We start from the raw sequence: 17,930 nt of genomic DNA, 5'->3' as shown, positions 1-17,930 counted from the left end.
TTAAAGAATTTATTTTCTAATTGTTGTGGAAAATAAGTATTTGGTCAATAACAAAAGTTCATCTCAATACTTTGTTATATACCCTTTGTTGGCAATGACAGAGGTCAAACGTTTTCTGTAAGTCTTCACAAGGTTTCCACACTGTTGCTGGTATTTTGGCCCATTCCTCCATGCAGATCTCCTCTACAGCAGTGATGTTTTGGGGCTGTCGCTGGGCAACACGGACTTTCAACTCCCTCCAAAGATTTTCTATGGGGTTGAGATCTGGAGACTGGCTAGGCCACTCCAGGACCTTGAAATGCTTCTTACGAAGCCACTCCTTCGTTGCCCTGGCGGTGTGTTTGGGATCATTGTCATGCTGAAAGACCCAGCCACGCTTCATCTTCAGTGCCCTTGCTGATGGAAGGAGGTTTTCCCTCAAAATCTCACGATACATGGCCCCATTCATTCTTTCCTTTACACGGATCAGTCGTCCTGGTCCCTTTGCAGAAAAACAGCCCCAGAGCATGATGTTTCCACCCCCATGCTTCACAGTAGGTATGGTGTTCTTTGGAGGCAACTCTGCATTCTTTCTCCTCCAAACACAACGAGTTGAGTCTTTACCAAAAAGTTCTATTTTGGTTTCATCTGACCATATGACATTCTCCCAATCCTCTTCTGGATCATCCAAATGCCCTCTAGCAAACTTCAGACGGGCCTGGACATGTACTGGCTTAAGCAGGGGGACACGTCTGGAACTGCAGGATTTAAGTCCCTGGCGGCGTAGTGTGTTACTGATGGTAGCCTCTGTTACTTTGGTCCCAGCTCTCTGCAGGTCATTCACTAGGTCCCCCCGTGTGGTTCTGGGATTTTTGCTCACCGTTCTTGTGATCATTTTGACCCCACGGGGTGAGATCTTGCGTGGAGCCCCAGATCGAGGGAGATTAGCAGTGGTCTTGTATGTCTTCCATTTTCTAATAATTGCTCCCACAGTTGATTTCTTCACACCAAGCTGCTTACCTATTGCAGGTTCAGTTTTCCCAGCCTGGTGCAGGTCTACAATGTTGTCTCTGGTCTCCTTTGACAGCTCTTTGGTCTTGGCCATAGTGGAGTTTGGAGTATGACTGTTTGAGGTTGTGGACAGGTGTCTTTTATACTGATAACGAGTTCAGAAAGGTGCCATTAATACAGGTAACGAGTGGAGGACAGAGGAGCCTCTTAAAGAAGAAGTTACAGGTCTGTGAGAGCCAGACATCTTGCTTGTTTGTAGGTGACCAAATACTTATTTTACCGAGGAATTTATAATTAATTCATTAAAAATCCTACAATGTGATTTCCTGGATTTTTTTTCTCATTCTGTCTCTCATAGTTGAAGTGTACCTTTGATGAAAATTACAGGCCTCTCTCATCTTTTTAAATGGGAGAACTTGCACAATTAGTGGCTGACTAAATACTTTTTTGCCCCACTGTAACAAAGAAGGGAACTTATTATAAATAAGGGACCAGAATAGTCCATCTCGTTATGCATGAAAATAAAAAGAATACTAAATCATCTGAAATGAATTATGTTCTTGGCAGGTTCTAATGGCGGAGTGTGGATTAAAAAATAAGAATTCTGATAAATAAAAAAAGGTGCTTTTAAAAGAAGGACCACAATTGTATATCTCGTTATCCATGTGAATAAATAATAAATAAAAATAAAATAAAATAATGAAAAATATCAACCAAAGGGACCATAGTCATGTTTTTATTTAAACAGTTCTGTAGCTGGAATGTTCGTAGAACTTAAAGCTGTATATAAATGTCATGCAGTTACATATACAATATTTCCTTCTTAGTTACTTTGCAGACAGAAGTCAGAGAAAGTCCAGACTGACGAAGAGGCATAACAGCATTTATTTAGTCTTGATTATTCAATAATGTCAATCAAATGTAATCAAAGACACATCAGTATCAGGTTCTGTGATTTAAAGCAGCAACAAAGTACAACAAATGGTAGATTAAAAAAAAGACCAATAATCCAAGCAGTTAAAGAAAGAAAGGTGAAAGCGATCTTTAATCTCGCTGATTTAAATCTTTCCATTAGTCTGACTTATCGTTCAATAACGTCTCCTTGATCCAGCAGAAGTCACCCTATCACTTCAGGACACTCACCAACATAATACACATTCATCGTTCGAATCTCAGAGAGAACCAAACGAAGAGCAGAAGAAGCTAAAGCATTCAACAACAAGCTGTTAAAAAACTGCATCGAACAACGCGACTCGGACCGGTGTCAAAATAATTGAGTTTAACAACGAAACAAATATACAGTTTTAAACGCTCAGGTTAATGAAATGTTTCGTCGGTGGTGTCAGGACGTTCATGAACTCACACATTCACACGGTAACATCTGTCCCCACACGGTTCCCTTTAATCATCAGACCATGCAGAAAACTCCTGCAGGAAAGCAATGTAAAGAAAACACAGAAAGCATTATCTCAGAGGTTTATATTCAAACCTTTCTTTGACACTATTTACATTAAAGGTAAAGAGAGTGTGTCAAAAACCTTTTGAGTCGATTCACTTTTTAATTGATCTGTGGAGCATTTTAGCTCGCCATCACCCAAAGCAGCGTTTATTAAATGATAATTAAAACAATCATTGGTCAGAGGTCAGGCATGGTTACTCATTGTCCTCAGGCGATGTGGGGAGCACTGAAACAGAACAGGATATTCACGATAAGAGGATCATGGGAGGTTAGTATTTATGGCTGGATTGCAGTAATCTGAAGTCCGAAAAGTACATTTTTTTACAGGTCCTGTCCTTGGGGTCAGTGGCACTGGTCGTGATTTTGCCCTCGTTTTGAGATTCTTGACTTTAAAGTCGTTTTTCTGCTTTACGAAACACTGAATCCATCCAAAGAATCTATGAGCATGTTTCTCTCGAGATTGTGATGTCACGGTAGATGTTGGTTTTTCTCGTATTGTGTTCAGGAATTATTACCTAAAGTAATATCGTACCTTATCGTAGAGTGTTGGGTTATTAGACCTGTTTATGAGCTCCTCCAACTCATAGTTGATTTAATCGCATTACCCACTTGACTTATGATCATCGCAAGCCCCTGATTTACAAGGCGTCCCTCCGTGTCGAGGTGTTGCTCTTGCTCTTTAATGTTTTCAGATGTCTCTTTTACCTCGTCTAGCTTGGCTAACAAAACTTTCAATTGCTTTTGCAATTTTTCAATTGACTTCTCGAGCCTCTTTCTTTCTGGAGAAACCTCGCTTGTTAAAGTCAAGCCTTTGGTTGTTATCTTATCTAAAGCAACAAAGAACCTCTTCATGCTTTTTGCCCCCATTTTCCAGAACATCTGATCCAAGCCTCCATCTTCCTCCTCTCCTCTCGAGTCAGCAGCAGATGATCGGTTCTGTGCAAACAATGCAGAGTTATTGAACTTGAAGTGAACTGGCAGCCCGTCTTCTGTTTTAGGACATGGGACAGCTGAAGCATTGATCGCCTCTAGAACTGGTGGGCGTTGGCCGTCTGAGAATGTCACCAGAACCTGGATGTTCTCTACCACATCTTTGCCAAAGATTGAGAGCATAGAATAAAACAAATCTTGCTGAGATGGTGTGAGCCGAGCTAAATAAGCTTGAACTACAAAACACACGGCGTTGATTTCACTGACGCCACGCTCTGAAGAGAAGAGATTACGTAGCTCTTCTGTGATGTCCTCATCTATTGTATCTCCAAAGCCTTGAGTGTCAACGACGGTCAGAGAGAAAGGGATTTTAAAGCCCTCTTGGTGGTTGATTTTGTACACAGTGACTTCAGAGGTCTGGCTTTCAGCTTGAGATCTCGACTGATCCTCATCAACTAACTTGAATCTGAAATTGTCCTCCCACTCTACACCAACTATGTAGTTGATGAGTCCATTGATCAGAGTGGACATTCCAGATCCTGGTGCTCCAATAAGCAATATTGTGCGATTTTGCCTCGTGCTTTCTGAGCCAAAGCTGTACCTCCGGCATCCATCCACCTCCATGTCTTCTTCTGTCAGAGGCAGTTTGTAAACTGAGGGAGATCCAGAGTTGATCCTCTTGCTTTTACTTTTGAGGAGTTCAGTGAAAGGTGCAGGTTCAGTTGTGCAGACATTAACAGAGATGCTTTCTTTGCTTCTTCCAGCTGCACCACAATCACCCCTGACCCTGACAGCGTATTCTGTCTCTGGCTGAAGTCCTGGAATGATCACCTTCTCAGCTCCCACCATCATTTGCTCCCAGTGGAGATCTCCCTCTCTCACCTGTTGGTCTGGTTTGGCGTACTCTACGATGTAGCTCAAAACGTGGACATCTTGTCCGAGCTCAGCAGGTTCCTCCCAGCTGACTGATATCTCACGTGAGTTTGATTCAACGTTGGGTTTTCCAGGAGGGCTGCAGGGTAAGGTTTTAATGGATCCTCTCACTTCATTGGCTGGCCCGGCACCTACTGGTGTCTCTGCCCTGCATCTGAACACGTACTCTGTGTTAGGACTCAGGTCGCTCACTGTGACTTCTTCAGCTATGGATGCTGTCTTTTGTTTCCAGCCATCCTCTCCACTGACACGGTACTCCACAGAGTAGGAGGTGATGTCCTCAGCTCCAGATCTGGGTGGAGAAATCTCCAGTGTCACACTGTTGTGGTTTACATCACTTCCTGTTACTGTTGCAGGCGCTGAAGGTGGCTCAAAGTTCTCACTGACAGCAGAGCCGTCTGTATAAAGGTGGATGCTTGCCCGTTTCTGTGTCTCGTCTGATAAACCCACTGTCAGAAATGTAATGTTAGGCTTATCCTTGTTGGCCTCGGCAAAATCACTGAAGAGCTTTGCTTTACGCCACATTGCTTCCATCTCTCTTCTTGAGTTGTACCATTGATCTGGAGTGTGTGGATGTTGAGCGTGGTCTGGTTTGGGTGTTTGTTTCAGGTACTTTGATAAAGCTGAGAGGTACGGTTCATCCCTTCCCAGCGAGGTGAAGATAAAACACACAGCGTGCTCCGTGTTGAGAATTTCTTCATGAAGATCATTTTCTCGTGGAACGATCTCGGTGTTTTTCATCATGTTGGTGGTGGACTTTAAAATGGAGATTTCTCTCTCCTTACAGTCCATCCACTCGTTCAGGTTCTCGCTGTTGAAAGGAGAAGAACATGTCTTCCTCAGGATCTCTGCGAGCACAGCTTCTTCTTCTCCTCCTCCTCGGATTGATGGAAGTTTCTTTGCCAGGGTTTGTTGGAATTCCAGTTTGAACTCAGAGCACATCTGTTTAAAGGTTTTGAGTTTTCTTCCAATCTGTGGGAACTGCTGTGCAGTTTGGGTTTTCAGTGCATCATTGCACCTCATTTCCAGGTCACTGAAGTCCTCCAGGACCCTCTGACATTCTTCAACTAATCCAATACTTATCTGACGGACAAGTTTAGCAGCAGTAGAATCTAAACATGTCAGTGGCAACATCCAGACCTTCACTGGTACTGCTTTTTCCCCGTTGGCTCCCAGCAGCTTTGGCAGACTTTGGTAGACTTCTACTGCATCCTGAAAGGATGTAGGAGGTTTCTGAATCAAAAAGTCTCCAAAGAATCTGCAGGACAGTTTCTCAACATTAGCTTTGTCCTTGTCTTCCATTTCCAACAAGCCTTTTCCCTCTTTTGCAAGAGAGGGAACTTTCTCTATCATCAGCTTCAAGTTTCCCTGAATGTCTTGATCCTTTTCTTTTACAGACACCTCACGGTCAAAGACAAAGAAGGCTTGTGCACCATAAAGGATACCTGTGACTACATGTGTTGCTATTCCTTTATCAAACACAGACTGATGCTTAACATTGTCTCCTCCAAGATGATTCATGGACAGTTCATGGAACTTTGTGGTAGTTTTGTACTTCAGAGTAACTCTGGCCTGATTTTTGGAAGTCTTTCTATCGTTCAGATATTTGGCTGATCCTTCAACTTCTACCAGTCCACTCAAGAAACTGGCCTTCAGTGATGCTTCAACATTTAGTGCTTTAGATTTGTGCTCAATTGATTCAGATGCAACTATATCAAAATAATTATAGCTCTGTGGTCTTTCTCCGATATGATTTTTAAGGTCATCACGGTCCCACAACGTCATTCCTGCAAAAAAGAAGAAGCAAAAATCAATCTAGAACCAGATTAGATGTTCATACAAACTAACTTTAAGAGGCAAAATCTAAGGATCCATTCCAAGACATGGGAGGTCTCAAGTCCAACATGCTCTTTATATTTTAGTTCATTCATTTCAGGAGAACACAGCATTCAATGTTATCTCGAGATAACTTCACCTTGTAGAACAATCTGTGCACATCATGGCAGGTTAACCTAGAAAGAGTCAAATAAAGTCGCAACGCAAGATATGGTCAACCCAGACAGCTGGTGGAGAGCTTAAGGCCATTGTGAATGCTCCGGCAGTAGTAGCGGGGATGACCAAGGTTTGAAGACTTTGCAGCATTGGCTGTAACTCTGCTGGGAATGCTAAACACTATGGAAAGTCCCACAGAGGTGAGGAGAGGATCTCATGTTGTTACGTTGCTCATCAAACTACTGGCTTACCTCAGAGATGCATTTGCCCAACACTGCTTTAACAAAGAAACTCCTCATAGTGGCAGTGATCTCACATTTACTCTTCTCTATATAGGTTGGTGGCTTGAGAGGAACTGTCCAGACACTACAGGTGTTGCGGCAGATAATAAGCAGAAGTCCACCAGAACCTGCACACTTCAACAGCAAGGAACAAAAAGCAGATCAACGGCCAAGAGTCAAACCTGCTACCAAACTGCGTGGTGGCCAGCAAGGACCCCAACAATCTGATTCATCAACTGGCTCTAGCAATCACCACCAAAGAGGAATGAGTGGTTGAAGCCCTTCTTTCCTTTCCCACTAACAACGGTCAGCTGGATAAACGAGAAGATATGGAGCCGAAGGTGTGAGACAGGACATAGGCCTGAAAACTGCACTTCCATAAAGCCATGTACCAATTTGCCTGGACCTAGAAATGTGATCCTGTGAGAGAGTGGTATTTTGTACTCATGTCTCCAAAAAGGGAACTCCTCAACATGCAATGGACGAACACACTTCTTTAATTAAAGGTTCTTTAGTTTCAAGTTATATTGTGGGGACAGAAAAATGTATGTCAAGTGACAGTAACACGCTAAATGTTAGCCAACGTAAGGTTGACAATCACAAGCCAATGTTAAAGAAACACTGCCATCACTTTTAGTTACGAGTCAGGCGTCAGCTTGTTACTGTCACTAGCTATCGTTAGCTTAGAAACATGTTATGTTCTTTCCACTACGACAGAGCCAGGGCCCTTCATTTGGTTGAAATGTTCTTGGTGGCTATAGTCTAGTTGTCAGCATAGTGAACCCGATAATGATGAGGACCCCACCGTTTTGAAATGTATAGTAGGGGTCTCCCAATGTCCTGATCTGCACCTTAACTCTACAGGGATCACTTCATCGCCCAACCTTCTCTTTATACACGTTACCTCAACCGGCCTACTCAGAGAGACACACATTTATTTTTCTGTTAATCAAAACGTGATGAGCAATATCAGTTCCCTCTTCGAATGCCTGGCTGCGATCAGAAAAATGGATGTCACATAATCTAAATTTGTTCTGAACATTTAGTCTCGAATTAACGCTGTGAACCACAGATTCATGCCATTTTGATTTCCTTGTAAATATATATCGAAAGATATATAGAAATACTGAATATTTGGCCGTGATGCAGAAAGTATATTAAAATGTGCGTCCTCACCAGGGACGAGTGAGTCTTTGCGGCAGTCGTACAACATCCCGAGGCTGAAAGGCCGTCCGAGTGCCGCCACCTCCATCGTCCCGCTGCCTTCAGAGGCCATCGCTTTGAAGGACCTGAAAAGAATCAACAACAGCTCGTTAGTGAGCCTCAATGATTTGCTAATATCATGTCTAACCATGCTCACATTTTAAGTTCAATCAGACCTTTCCTCTCCACAAAGAGGCGCAAAAAATCCACAAATTGTTGACATAATACATTTACTTAAAGCCAACTGTTTTCCAGAGCATCTTGACCGGGGGTCAAAAAAGGAGCTGTGTGTGAGAGGCAGGGTGTGTGCATTCATAAAGCGAAATCGAATTTATGCAACAATATTAACAATTTTATAAAGTGATATATAAAAATCTACCACTTTTGTGGCCATTTTTCTTTTTCTTTGAACCATTTTTATTTTGAATTTTCAAGTTATATTGCACTTTGTTAGCAGCACACATTGGTCAGAAATGTACACAAACATAAAATGGCTGCAATGTCCAGGCCATTTTTCTTATAGATTAGTTATTTGAGATAATAATCCTTCTCTACTTTAACTTCAATCCGGTTCCCTGGTGAGGAGGTCAATGGTTCTCTGAATGTGTTTTTGGTTGGTGTTTGTGGCAGCCGGGTGTGGTTAGAGCGCCGGCTGCTGGGGTGAGGGGAGTGGCTCGGCCGGAGACCAGACAGCTGATCGGAATCAGGTAATCAGGCATTTAATATAAAGCATGTTGGTAACCTGGTTCTGATCTGTCTTGCAGTAGGCTGGGTCCTGGGAAGACGACACACCCCGTCCTGGCCTTGCCCGTCCTAAAAATACCGCGGAGCTGGCTGTTGTGTGCACATTTCTCGAACAATAAACGCTGTTGTTTTTGCCCAACCCCGAACGCTTCCGTCTCTTACCTTTTACCTGAGCCATCCCGCTCACAGTGGCGCCCTGAACAGGGACTTGAACCCCTCAGATGACGGAAGGAGAAAGCCCGCTGGGCCAGGCCCTCCAGCGTCTCGCCCTCATGCAGGAGAGCACAACTGCCCTGCAACGTCAGCAGAGCGAGGCTCTCCTCGAAATCGCCTCCAGCCAGCGGGAGTACCGTGCTCTCCTGCGGGAGCTGCTGCAGCGTCCGGCCGCCCGGGAAGCCGAGCCGGTGACCAACCCCGCCCGGCCGCCGCAGATTGCCCTCCAGAAGATGTCAGCCGACGACGACCCAGAGGCTTATCTGGACATATGTGAGGGCACTGCGGCGGCGTGCGGGTGGCCGGAGGAGGAGTGGGCTGTGCGGCTTCTTCCCCTGCTGGCCGGGGGAGCGCAGCTAGCCGCCCACAGCCTGCCAGCGTCCGATCGACATGAGTACAAGCAGCTGCGGAGGGCCATCCTGGACCGGCTCGGCAGCACGCCAGAGGGACACCGCCGCCGGTTCAGGGCCCTTCCCTTCGAGGACGCTGGCCGCCCCTTCTCCTACGCGAAGCAGCTCCTCGATGCGGCGAGGCGCTGGCTTCAGCCGGGGTTGCGCTCCGCCGAGGACGTCATGGAGCAGGTGGCACTGGAGCAGTTTGTCGCCGGGCTGCCATCGTCAACGGCGAATTGGGTCCAGTGTCACCGCCCTGCCAGCCTGGAGGCAGCCGTCGTCCTCGCGGAGGACCACCTTTCGCTTCCCCGGCGGAGCATGAAGGAGGAGCCCCGACAACCTGTCGTCCCCGCGGACCGACCCGTTCCAGCCCCGAGGAGGAGGTTCCCGACAGCCGCCGCTGCACCGCGTTCCCCTCAACCCACGACCCGGCCCCTTCCCACCCAAGCCCTACCTCATCTCTCTCTCTCTCTCTCTCTCCCCAGGATCCAGCCTCTGCCTCTGGTCGTCCGGCACCACGGGGGGCTCCTAAGGCTCCAGGGCAGGAGTGCTGGCGGTGCGGGCAGCCCGGCCACTTCCGGCGGGAGTGTCCCATGATGGAGGTTGGACAGTTGGTCCGGGTTGCGGGACCGCCAGTTGCCTCCCCCGGTTTAGAAGGGACGTACCGTATACCGGTATGTAAACAGGGGGGTACCCACCAGGCTCTGATGGACACAGGCTGTAATCAGACGATGATCCATCAGCGCTTGGTTCGGCCGGGGGCATTGGTTGAAGCATCGTGGGTGAAGGTGAGGTGTGTGCATGGGGATATTCACCAGTACCCGGAGGTGACTCTGGAAATATCTTTTAGGGGAAAAAAGCAGAGTCAGGGCTGGAGTTAGTACTCGCCTCACGCACCCTCTGATCTTGGGAACAAATTGGCCGGGGTTTGCTAAGCTAGCGGGGGCTATGGGGGTGCGTTCACGGGAGTCAGGGAAATGTGAGTGGTGTGCTGTGTTGAGTGGCGAATCGGAAGCGGCTGACGGCAACGAAGGGGGAACAGACACGGAGGGGGCCGGGGAGGTCCCTCTACCACCGGAGGGTGCCGGGGAGGCCCCTCTGCCCCCGCCAGTGTTCCCGGTTGAGGATTTCCCCCTCGAACAGTCTAGGGATGGGACCCTTCAGCACGCTTTCGATCAGGTGGTGAGTATTGATGGCTCCCAGCTACACCCAAACACAGCACTCACACACCCACACTTTGTTGTTATTAGGGACAGGCTGTATCGTGTGAGCCGTGACACACAGACAGGAGAGATCAATACCCAGTTGTTGGTACCACAAAGCCGTCGGGAAATGATTTTCCAGGCGGCTCATCACAACCCCATGTCAGGTCACCTAGGGTACGATAAGACACTACACCGGATCATGGCCCGATTTTATTGGCCGGGCATTCGCGCGGATGTGAAGCGGTGGTGTGCATCCTGCAGCGAATGTCAGCTGGTTAATCCGCCGGCCACCCCAAAAGCGCCTCTGCGCCCACTCCCATTAATTGAGGTGCCTTTTGAGAGAGTTGGTATGGACCTCATCGGGCCATTAGACCGGAGTGCACGGGGATATCGCTTTGTACTAGTCCTAGTGGATTATGCAACACGATATCCCGAGGCAGTGCCGTTGCGCAATATCTCTGCAAAGAGCGTTGCACAGGCACTGTTTCATATAATCTCCCGAGTCGGGATCCGAAAGAGATCCTGACTGACCAGGGCACGTCATTTATGTCACGCACACTACGCGAGCTGTATGAACTGTTGGGCGTCCGCTCGATCCGGACTAGTGTTTACCATCCACAGACCGATGGCCTGGTGGAGCGGTTTAACAAAACGCTAAAGAACATGGTTCGTAAGTTCGTTCACGAGGATAGCCGTAATTGGGATAAATGGCTAGACCCTCTGTTGTTTGCAGTGCGGGAGGTGCCTCAGTCCTCCACGGGATTTTCTCCCTTTGAACTGCTGTTTGGCAGGAAGCCACGGGGTGTTTTGGACCTATTTAAAGAAAACTGGGAGGAGGGTCCGAGCACAAGTAAAAACGAAATTCAGTACGTTATGGACCTGCGAGCAAAACTCCATTCACTGGGGCAGTTATCACGGGAGAATTTGCTGCAGGCTCAGGAACGTCAGCAGCGCCTGTACAACAGAGGGTCGAAACTGAGACAATTTTCACCGGGAGGCAGGGCTGGACTGGCATCTGAAAAGGGCCCGGGCACTTTTGATCACCCAAGGGCCAAGCGCCATTTTTTAAAAATATATATATATATATAAAAAATCTTCCACTCCCATTTCAACGTTCTGATTTGGCTTTAAACACAACAATATAAGTTGGAAACCAAATCTAGTCAGAGCAATATTTGACACCAAAGCTAAGGCACCACACACACACACACACACACACACACACACACACACACACACACACACACACACACACACTACTGTATGTTTTAAGTCTTACTGAATATGTAAGTCTTACTGAATAAAATTAAACCTGTAGTAATAATTTCCTTGGTTAAATGTTTTTATACTTTCAGCTTAAAATTGCTCCAATCCACATACTGTTAGTGAGCTTACTGAATGGAATGTTAACACCCCCCCCCCCCCCCCCACCAAAACGTTTCTAGTTGTCTAGGCATAAACTGTAATGCAACTTGAGACAGATCAAAACAGCGTAAGCTAGTCATTATGTCTAACAGTGTGTTTTTTTCGGACACTCGTCATTTTTTTCACCACAGCAAAACCAAGTGACTGCTTCTTATTGCTTAGGCTTCCAACATAACTTGTTAAAGTTCCGTGTACAATACGCCTTGAAACATCCAACTGCGTTGTCTCAACCATGAAGAAATTGAAACATCCATTGCTTTCATGCTTTCCAGAACACAACGTGTTTGAATGGTAGGATAGCCTATCCATGACCACCACAGGAAAATGCAACTCATAAAGACACGATTAAAATATCAGATACACATTGCCAACAACAAAGCTAATATACCATGTTTTTACATGTCATGCAAATTGGAGTGAGCGCGTAGCTATCAGCTATTCCTAAACAGTAGCACGGCTAGTCAGCTTCTTACCTATCCATCTACCGTGCAAATAGGAAAATATTACAAAAATACATTTAGTATAAAATCACAGTTGCACAACACACGACAAGCAGTAGAGTAGAAATAAGATATTTGTTGGATTTGAGAAAGTGAAAGGGGGGATGCCATAACTAACACGCACTAGCAATTACAAGACACAGCACATGTCGTCCTTGTGACAGCTGACAGCTCAAGACAAATGGAAGATTTCTATAAGCTGTCAAAACAATACAAGAAAGGTGCACGAAAATAAATCGGTACATATTTGTGACTGATTTGAGAGAGTGGGGGCGACACATTTAGTCTTAGTTTCAGGCAATAAATGGGAAAAACGCCGAAGCAGTGAATAGCTAATCTGCCTAGCTAGCTAGGGTATTTCTAGACGGGACGGCACTAGCATAACTTCAAACACATCACATGACCTTGTAACAGCTCGACAAATGGAAGAGTTATATATGCTGGCGCAACATTACAAGAGAAGTGCATGAAAATATATCAAATGGGTACATGTTTGTGACTGATTTGATAAAGTCAGGATGACAACTTGGTCTCGGTTTCAGGCAATAAATGGGAAACGAAACGCCGAAGCGGTGAATAGCTACACTGCATTGGCTAGCTAGCGGGTGTGTTGAGCTGAATTCTAACCTCAATCTCTCCCTGCTGGGTCACGTCTCGTGACTCTCGTCTCTCCGTCTCCTCCTCCTCTGGTTCCCCGGCTTGAACCACCATCTCCTCCGTCTCCTCCTCCTCTACATTCTCCACCACCTGTGCGCTCGTTGTCGTTGTACCGGCGGCCCCACCGCCCGAACCTGAGGTTGAGCTTCTGCTTTTGAATAAGTTGGTGATTTTTGCACATTTTGCTGCGTCGTCTTTAAGTTTCTCTTTTCCATTCGCTTCTCATGGCCACTCTTTTGTTTCTCCATCTCGCGACCTCTCTATCCTCCACCATTCGCTTACAAAATTTGAGGTGATGACTTGGGTCAAGTGAGGGCCTCTAGGGAGGGGCGGGCCTTCGAGAACCAAGGAATTTCATTGGACTAGCCAAATGTGCCTCAAGAGAAGCATCCAATGGGCCACGATGTGTCATGTTTTTACCGTCGCAATCAATAAAAAATATAATATATATAATGTATGTTTTGTTTCCGGCCCTGGGAAGGCCCAAAACGTTGGAGGGCCTGGCGGGATTTGCCCGGTACGCCAGATAGCCAGTCCAGCCCTGCCGGGAGATAAAGTACTTGTGTTACTCCCAACTTCTAGCTCCAAATTACTCGCCAAGTGGCAAGGGCCCTTCGTGGTCACACGACGAGTGGGGGACGTAGATTATGAGCTGGTGCGTTCTGACAGGGGGGGAGCAACACAGATCTACCACGTAAACCTCCTTAAAACATGGAGGGAAGTGGCGTCTGCTTCTCTGGCCACCACAGTGATAGAAAGAGATGAGTTGGGACCGGAGGTCGTTATTAACACCGAATTAGCCCCGGTCTGTTGCGGCGACCATCTCTCACCCGGTCAGATGGCAGACGTTGCCACGTTGCAAGGGCGGTTTGCCGATGTGTTCTCCCCGCTGCCAGGGCGCACCTCTCTCATAAACCACCGCATAGAAACGCCCCCGGGCGTGGCCATTCGTTCACGGCCCTATCGGCTGCCTGAACACAAGAGGAAAATTGTTCAGGCGGAGCTTCAGGCTATGCTAGAGATGGGAGTAATAGAAGAGTCCATCAGTGACTGGTGTTGCCCTGTCGTGCTGGTACATAAGCCGGACGGGTCAATCCGGTTCTGTGTGGACTACCGCAGGGTTAACGAGGTGTCCAAATTCGATGCTTATCCAATGCCCCGGGTCGACGAACTCCTGGATCGGCTAGGCACTGCTCGTTTTTATACGACACTGGATTTAACCAAGGGCTACTGGCAGATTCCCCTTTCTCCAGAGTTGAAGGAAAAAACGGCCTTCTCCACTCCGTACGGTTTGTACCAGTTTGTCACACTTCCTTTCGGGTTGTTCGGGGCTCCAGCCACCTTCCAACGGCTCATGGACCGAGTGCTGCGTCCCCACTCTGCATATGCTGCTGCTTACTTGGATGATGTCATCATCCACAGTGAGACATGGGAGCAGCATATGCAGCAGGTGGGGGCAGTGCTCGAGCCCCTGAGGCAGGCGGGGCTCACGGCCAACCCAAATAAGTGTGCGGTTGGGCGGAGGGAGGTACGGTATCTGGGGTACCACTTGGGCGGCGGGCAGGTGCGGCCAAAGGTAGAGAAAACGGCCGCCATTTCTGCCTGTCCGGTGCCCAAGACGAAAAAAGAGGTCAGGAGGTTCGTGGGGCTGGCCGGTTACTACAGGCGGTTCATCCCCGCCTTTTCGGAGCTGACCAGCCCTCTGACCGACCTGACCCGAAAGGGTGCTTCAGATCCGGTCCACTGGACGGAGCAATGTCAGCTGGCGTTTGAGAGGGTTAAGAAAGCCCTCTGTGGAAAGCCGCTTCTGTTCACCCCTAACTTTTCTCTACCTTTTGTTTTGCAGACCGACGCCTCGAACAGTGGGGTGGGGGCCGTTTTGTCCCAGCAGGTAGAGGGGGTCGACCGCCCCGTACTGTACATTAGCCGTAAGCTGGCTCAGAGGGAGGTGAACTACAGTACGGTGGAAAAGGAGTGCCTCGCCATACGGTGGGCGGTCGGCGCCCTGCGTTACTACCTCCTGGGGCGCCCTTTCACCCTCTATTCGGACCATGCCCCGCTCCAGTGGCTCCACCGCATGAAGGATGCCAACGCCCGGATCACTCGTTGGTATCTGGCGTTACAGCCGTTTAACTTCAAGGTGATCCACAGGCCGGGTAACCAGATGGTCGTGGCCGATTTCCTCTCCCGCTCGGCGGAGGGGGGGGGGGGGGTCAGCTGTCGGCCGGCGGGATCCCGGCCTGAGTCGGGCGGTGGGGGTATGTGGCAGCCGGGTGTGGTTAGAGCGCCGGCTGCTGGGGTGAGGGGAGTGGCTCGGCCGGAGACCAGACAGCTGATCGGAATCAGGTAATCAGGCATTTAATATAAAGCATGTTGGTAACCTGGTTCTGATCTGTCTTGCAGTAGGCTGGGTCCTGGGAAGACGACACACCCCGTCCTGGCCTTGCCCGTCCTAAAAATACCGCGGAGCTGTCTGTTGTGTGCACATTTCTCGAACAATAAACGCTGTTGTTTTTGCCCAACCCTGAACGCTTCCGTCTCTTACCTTTTGTTTGAGCCATCCCGCTCACAGTGTTGTTTAACCTGAAATCTGAAGAGATTTTAACGTTTTGTTCTACAACATAAAATACAACGTCATCCCAGCACCAGAGTGACGGCTATGTTTGTAAAGCACTTTGAATTGCCTTGTGTTGAAAGATGCTATATAAATACACTTGCCTTGCCTATAGAAAGTATATATGAATTAGTATCAAAGTACTTACTAGTAGTTACAATAAACAAGTATAAATATACAAAGCACAAGATAATAAAGACAAGCTCAATGCCCCACATGAGGTCAGAAGAGAGCCCAGGTGCTCCTAGTACTAGGATGGGTTAAATGCAGAGGACTAATTTCACTGTGTGTGCTCTGCTGTGTGCATGTATGTGACTAATAAAGAGGGTTTCATCCTCCCATTCTATCTTCTATCTATCATCTGGTTCCCTTAAAGAGGAGTCCTGAGATCTCTTTAGATCAGGTTCTGGTTCTAACAGAAGAGATCAGGGGGTTCTCCTTCAGAGACACAGAGATCAGGGGGTTCTCCTTCAGAGACACAGAGATCAGGGGGTTCTCCTTCAGAGACACAGAGATCAGGGGGTTCTCCTTCAGAGACACAGAGATCGGGGGGTTCTCCTTCATAGACACAGAGATCAGGGGGTTCTCCTTCAGAGACACAGAGATCAGGGGGTTCTCCTTCAGAGACACAGAGATCAGGGGGTTCTCCTTCAGAGACACAGAGATCAGGGGGTTCTCCTTCAGAGACACAGAGATCAGGGGGTTCTCCTTCAGAGACACAGAGATCAGGGGGTTCTCCTTCAGAGACACAGAGATCAGGGGGTTCTCCTTCAGAGACACAGAGATCAGGGGGTTCTCCTTCAGAGAGACACAGAGATCAGGGGGTTCTCCTTCAGAGAGACACAGAGATCAGGGGGTTCTCCTTCAGAGACACAGAGATCAGGGGGTTCTCCTTCAGAGAGACACAGAGAGACTGCTCTCTGAGAGAGTAATCTTTACTTTGGTCTGAAGGCGTGGCGTTAAAGTACAAGAGATGTGGGTAAAGAGGAAAAGAGAGAGGGCTGTATTTTCTGACACTGTGTGAGTCTCCTTACACACCGGGGACGCAGACACAGTATAAAGACAGCAAGAAGTGACTTTGCATAATAGTGGACTTTAAGTCAGGGACTTTCCCAATTTCTGCTAATAATTAAATAAAAAATATGCCTGGAACGACTTCTTCTCCCCGTCTGTATCTTTGACTCTGTGACAGTGTTGAAGGAATATTGAAATGTTTGTATTTCAAACCAACCCATGACTAAGGTCGGTTCAAACACTGCTTCCATATCCTCACATGATAACTCTGTGGACTTCTAACCCTCTGACTGACAGATGCACACAGATACACCGCTGCAGGTCATAATAATCACACACACACACACACACACACACACACACACACACACACACACACACACACACACACACACACACACACACACACACACACACACACACACACACACACACACACACACACACACACACACACACACACACACACACAGTTTCCTGTATACTACATCTGACAGCTTTATAAAGAGTGATTACCGGAGTTATATTTCTTAGAGAAGCAGATCTCTCCCTTCACTGTCACATCGCGAGCGCAGTAAAGCCCGCCTCCGGTACTCCAGGATCTGCATTCTGATTGGCTAAAGCACTTTAGCCAGCGCCTGTGTTGTTAACCCTTTGTGAACTGGGATAGATATTCGCAAAAAACCCTCACAATTACAATAAGATATGAACTCAGGAGCAGCGCGAGACCGGGAGGGTTGGCCACCCCGGTTTAAGTCTTCCTTAAAACCTTAAATGGCAAGAGAGTCAGCATGTAATACTTCCTGTTGCCTGGCTTGAAGCCAAAGGATTTTTTTTGTGTGTTTTTGGTATATATGAACATTAGTACAGTTAAAAATAAAGCTCAATGCCCCACATGAGGTCAGAAGAGAGCCCAGGTCTGGTTCCCTTAAAGAGGAGTCCTGAGATCTCTTTAGATCAGGTTCTGGTTCTAACAGAAGAGTTCAGTGTGTTTGAGATTTGAAGGAAACTCACCAGAGATTCTGCAGGTTGTTGAGAAGAAGCTGAGAGATCAGTGGGTTCTCCTTCAGAGAGACACAGAGATCAGGGGGTTCTCCTTCAGAGAGACACAGAGATCAGGGGGTTCTCCTTCAGAGACACAGAGAGACTGCGCGCTGAGAGAAGCTTCCAGTTTCCGCTTCAGCTGTTGCTCAACATGACGATGACGTCACCTGGCGGTTTTCAAACTGTGGCGCGCCCCACTGGAACTACAGGTAGGAAGTTGAAGCTTGGGAGGGATCTGTAAACAAACACTAGCTGCTCTTTCTTATTATTTAACTCCTTTATTATTGCTACATGAAAGTTATCTTGCACATTTTATCGAACCAGCTATGTTTCT

The 17,930-nt window shown here is 47.4% G+C and overlaps 1 protein-coding gene across 1 annotated transcript; it reads right to left on the bottom strand.

The window, feature by feature from the left end:
- Window positions 1–1,710: 1,710 nt before the first annotated feature.
- LOC134866570 (uncharacterized) lies at window positions 1,711–17,844 on the bottom strand. Its single transcript, XM_063886794.1, has 3 exons — window positions 17,567–17,844; window positions 7,762–7,874; window positions 1,711–6,099 (listed from the first exon to the last, which is right to left on the bottom strand). The coding sequence occupies exons 2-3, from the start codon at window positions 7,859–7,861 to the stop codon at window positions 3,014–3,016; spliced, it is 3,186 nt and encodes a 1,061-aa protein (XP_063742864.1). The 5' UTR covers window positions 7,862–7,874; window positions 17,567–17,844; the 3' UTR covers window positions 1,711–3,013.
- Window positions 17,845–17,930: the final 86 nt, after the last annotated feature.

The sequence above is a fragment of the Eleginops maclovinus genome, chromosome 6, assembly GCF_036324505.1.
Source record: "Eleginops maclovinus isolate JMC-PN-2008 ecotype Puerto Natales chromosome 6, JC_Emac_rtc_rv5, whole genome shotgun sequence".
Lineage (NCBI taxonomy): Eukaryota > Metazoa > Chordata > Actinopteri > Perciformes > Eleginopidae > Eleginops > Eleginops maclovinus.
This window is presented reverse-complemented; position numbering and strand designations above follow the sequence as displayed.

Coding starts and splice junctions, on each gene's coding strand:
- LOC134866570 (XM_063886794.1), bottom strand. CDS start 7,861: ATGGCCTCTGAAGGCAGCGGGACGATGGAGGTGGCGGCACTCGGACGG. Junction 6,100..7,761: donor CAAAGACTCACTCGTCCCTG/GTGAGGACGCAC, acceptor TCTTTTTTGCAG/GAATGACGTTGTGGGACCGT.